At 43.9% G+C, this 3,494-nt stretch overlaps 1 protein-coding gene across 1 annotated transcript; it reads left to right on the top strand.

Annotated features, from left to right (window-relative positions):
- Window positions 1-1,751: 1,751 nt before the first annotated feature.
- LOC119367131 lies at window positions 1,752-3,263 on the top strand. The gene is made up of 3 exons (XM_037632737.1): window positions 1,752-2,090; window positions 2,191-2,417; window positions 2,505-3,263. Exons 1-3 carry the CDS (start codon window positions 1,787-1,789, stop codon window positions 3,219-3,221), a joined length of 1,248 nt encoding a protein of 415 aa, XP_037488634.1. The 5' UTR covers window positions 1,752-1,786; the 3' UTR covers window positions 3,222-3,263.
- The last annotated feature ends 231 nt before the right edge of the window (window positions 3,264-3,494 follow it).

The raw sequence follows: 3,494 nt of genomic DNA, 5'->3' as shown, positions 1-3,494 counted from the left end.
CCAAAGTCCTCCCGCCGTTTTTTCAAAGCTTGCACTATCTCCCTGCTCGCACGAGTGCAGCTCCGCGTTCCTCTCCAATGCGCGCCGAGAGAGCCTTGTTGAGAGGAAACAGACCATTTGGCAGTTCCTAGCTACCCGTATGGCTGGGATGTGCTTTAAGGTTTGTGTGGGCCAAGATCTGGTACAGGCAAGACAACTAAATGGGCCAAAATTGCATCCTCACGCCCTGGTTGAGACTAACATGCAACCAAACAGGCCCAAGTGAGCTAAATTGTGCATCCATTGGGGGTGAATTACATATGTGCTCTCGCGTGAAGTACACTTGTGCTCCAAATAAAAGACGAAAAAAAGCCAAAGAAAACAATAAAAAACAGAAGGACTCAAGGACGCCGTGTTCACCATGGAAGCACACTTGTGGTCATCGTGGGAGCACGCTTGTGCTGTCCGTGGAAGTACATGTACACTCCGCATGGAAACACATCCATGTTCCGAGCGGGAGCACATTTACACTGAAGTACACCTATGTCCCAACAAATCAATATGTACAATGTAAAAATGATGTGAGTAAAGAAAACAAGATCAAACCAGATGAAAAAAAACCCCAAAAAACATGCTTGGCTAAACTTCGATCAATCACTTCCTCGGTTCCTCCCAAGCCTCCCTCAATTCCATCCTCATCCCACGTGGCAACCCAAGTGTGTCTAGCAAGTGCCAGCTCGACAGCCCTTCTAGGGATGCCCTGGATTAGTTGTCCCCTTTTAATCCCGCTCTTTTCCCATAAAAGTACTATAGAATAGCAGTCTTCCTTAGAGAAAAGAACAAATATCTTCACGTAAAAAAAACAAATATCTTTGGGACATCCAGCATAAATAGTCTTACACTCAACCATAGATCCATGTGTATCCAACGGATGGAAACAACCAGGTTTGTTGTATGTTTTTCTTTCGGATCTGTGTGGTTTTTTTTCTTTCTTTTTATGTTTATCCATTTCACTGGTTTTCTGCCAGTTTCTTAATCTTTTTATTTTTATCATTTATTTATTTTTTAATCCAAGAAGATTTTACAAATAAATGATTTGTTTTTAAATTTGCTACTGTTTTACAAATTTTATAAGATTTTATAAATTGCAAATACTTTTTAAAATTTATGAACACTTTTTGTTTGAGAACTTTTTTAACTACACAGGCATTTTTTTAAAGTGAGATTATTCTTAAATTTTAGAACATTTTCCAAAACACGAACATGTTTAAAGTTGGGAAATTTTTTATATATTCAAATATTTTGTAACATCTGATAATAATATTAAATTCTATTACTTTCCTGAAAAATGAACATTTATTTCAAATATAAGAACTTTTTTAAAATTCCTGAAAGTTATGGAGAATTTGTAAACATTTTTGAATTTTTTAAATTTTAAAATGGATATGTTTGTAAATCCAAGAAAACTTTAAAATATATCAAAAAATATATGTTATTTTTAAGGAAACCAGCCGAAAAACTAGAATAGGAAGACTGCGGGAAGAAAACCTGTTTGGTAGGTCCAGCGTCTAATGGGCCGTCCCAGACGAGGAGGTTGTGTTTGCTCGCGATGCTAGCTGGGCCCGTGACCAGCAGAGACGCAGAACACGCGTCGGACGCTGAGACGGAATATAACCCAACCCACCCACCCAGCCTTTTTTCCCCGTCAAAGAACCCTAGCGAGCAGGCAGCGCCGGCGGCGAAGAAAAAACAGGGTCGAGAAGGTGCGAGCAAAATTGCGGAGGGGGTCGACGATACGTGCTCCGACATGCCGCAGGTATCAAGGGCGCGCTTGTGTAGGCGGAGGAGACGTCCCTCGCAACCGGCGAATGCTGGATTAGATGACGACATCGAGTCCAAATCGATTTACTGCGAACCAACCACAGAAGAGGAAGAGGAAGAGGAAGAGGAAGAGGAGGAGGAGGAGGAGGAGGAGGAGGAAGAAGAAGAAGAAGACGAGGAGGAGTTGGCTCCTGAATCCTCCATGGAGGAGCAGAAGGAGGACTTCGACCAGCACCGCGAAAACTGGGAAATCTCATTCGGCAAAGGCCGGTTCGACTTCGAAGCTCTGAGTGAGTAACCGATTAATTCTTGCTTGCATTTCTTCTTCTCTTCCGGCCGGTCGTCGACTCAACTGTTTCGCCGCGTGCATACCCATGGTTTACATTGCAGCGATGCTGAGCCCAATGCTCTTCACACACTGCTCCCCGAGCCGCATCCCAGGGGAGGCCGTCCTTTCCAAGACCCTTCAGATATACTCCATCAAAATCGCCAAGACAAAGCACCTCAAGTGGCCGCTTCAAGTGTACGGCGTCGTTGCCGCTCGAGACTATGTGGATCACAAACGCAATATCCTCTTCTTTCGTCGAAGGGGGCGGAGCCAAACTCTCACCAAGAAAGTACGGGCCTTCTGCTCATTATGTATCCTTGTTTATTCTTGTTGCCGCTTGCTTTCTGATCAGTACATGACTGGCTGATGCTTTCAGGATCCTTATCTGCACTTGACTGGCCCATCTCGCGCGCTCATGTGCCGCGATCCCGTTCACATAGAATTCCAACTCATGGTGAAGGGACAGTCTCGGTCCGAGGATAGGACGCTCTTCACTCTACCCGTGCAGATGTACAATCCTTCCTGGCATGATTGGTGTTATAGGTGCTTCTCCAACTACCTCTGCAAAATAGAGTTGCGCTTTGAACAACTCGACTGGTCACGCCAGGCCACCATCTTGTCTGCCCGTGTTACCCAAGGGTCGCCTTTTAAACACGGCGGGCAAATTGTTTGTCGTGCCTCGCCTTGCGAGGACGATCCTAATAAGGAAATCGTGCTGTTTGATTCAAAGTATGGAACAATGAATATGGAATCCGATGAAACAATGTCTATGGATTCAGATGGTTACCTTGCTCTGTTGAGGCGCGTTGTGTCTGTACGAGGAAGGCTCAAAATTTTCATCTACACCTACTCCCGCTCTGGTGCTATCGCTGCTAGTGGCCGTGTCTTGTTCAAAGCCAAGGATTGCCAAACAAGCCAGGCTACATGTGTCCTCCACAGCTGCAAGCCATCTAGAGGGAAAAAGACCTCTTCTAAAGGTAAAGACTCTAAGGTGAAGATTACTGTTGCTTGGTCTCGCTTGGTTAGAAGCATAAATGATATGAGCCAAATACCTTTTGACGATCGTCTCCTGCTTGGCTATGCCGATCCATGATATCATGGTATAGTGCTTGGGGTATCTTTTTTGATGCTCCAGTTTGTGTTGGCAGACTGTTGTGCAAACTTAAGTTAACTGTTATTTCTTTGTTGTGTGAACCGTTATTATATTACTATATTATGTGGAGTAGTCTCTTTGTTATGTGGACCGTTACTATTTGTGTTCATAATGAGTAAACATTGTCATTAATCAGGTTGTGCATCATGTCCTTCTCTTTTGCCGTTTTTACTCCTGGATTCCTTTGTACATACCAATTAACATCAGAGTTCA

This window comes from Triticum dicoccoides, chromosome 2B, assembly GCF_002162155.2.
Source record: "Triticum dicoccoides isolate Atlit2015 ecotype Zavitan chromosome 2B, WEW_v2.0, whole genome shotgun sequence".
In the NCBI taxonomy this organism is placed as follows: Eukaryota; Viridiplantae; Streptophyta; class Magnoliopsida; order Poales; family Poaceae; genus Triticum; species Triticum dicoccoides.
This window is presented reverse-complemented; position numbering and strand designations above follow the sequence as displayed.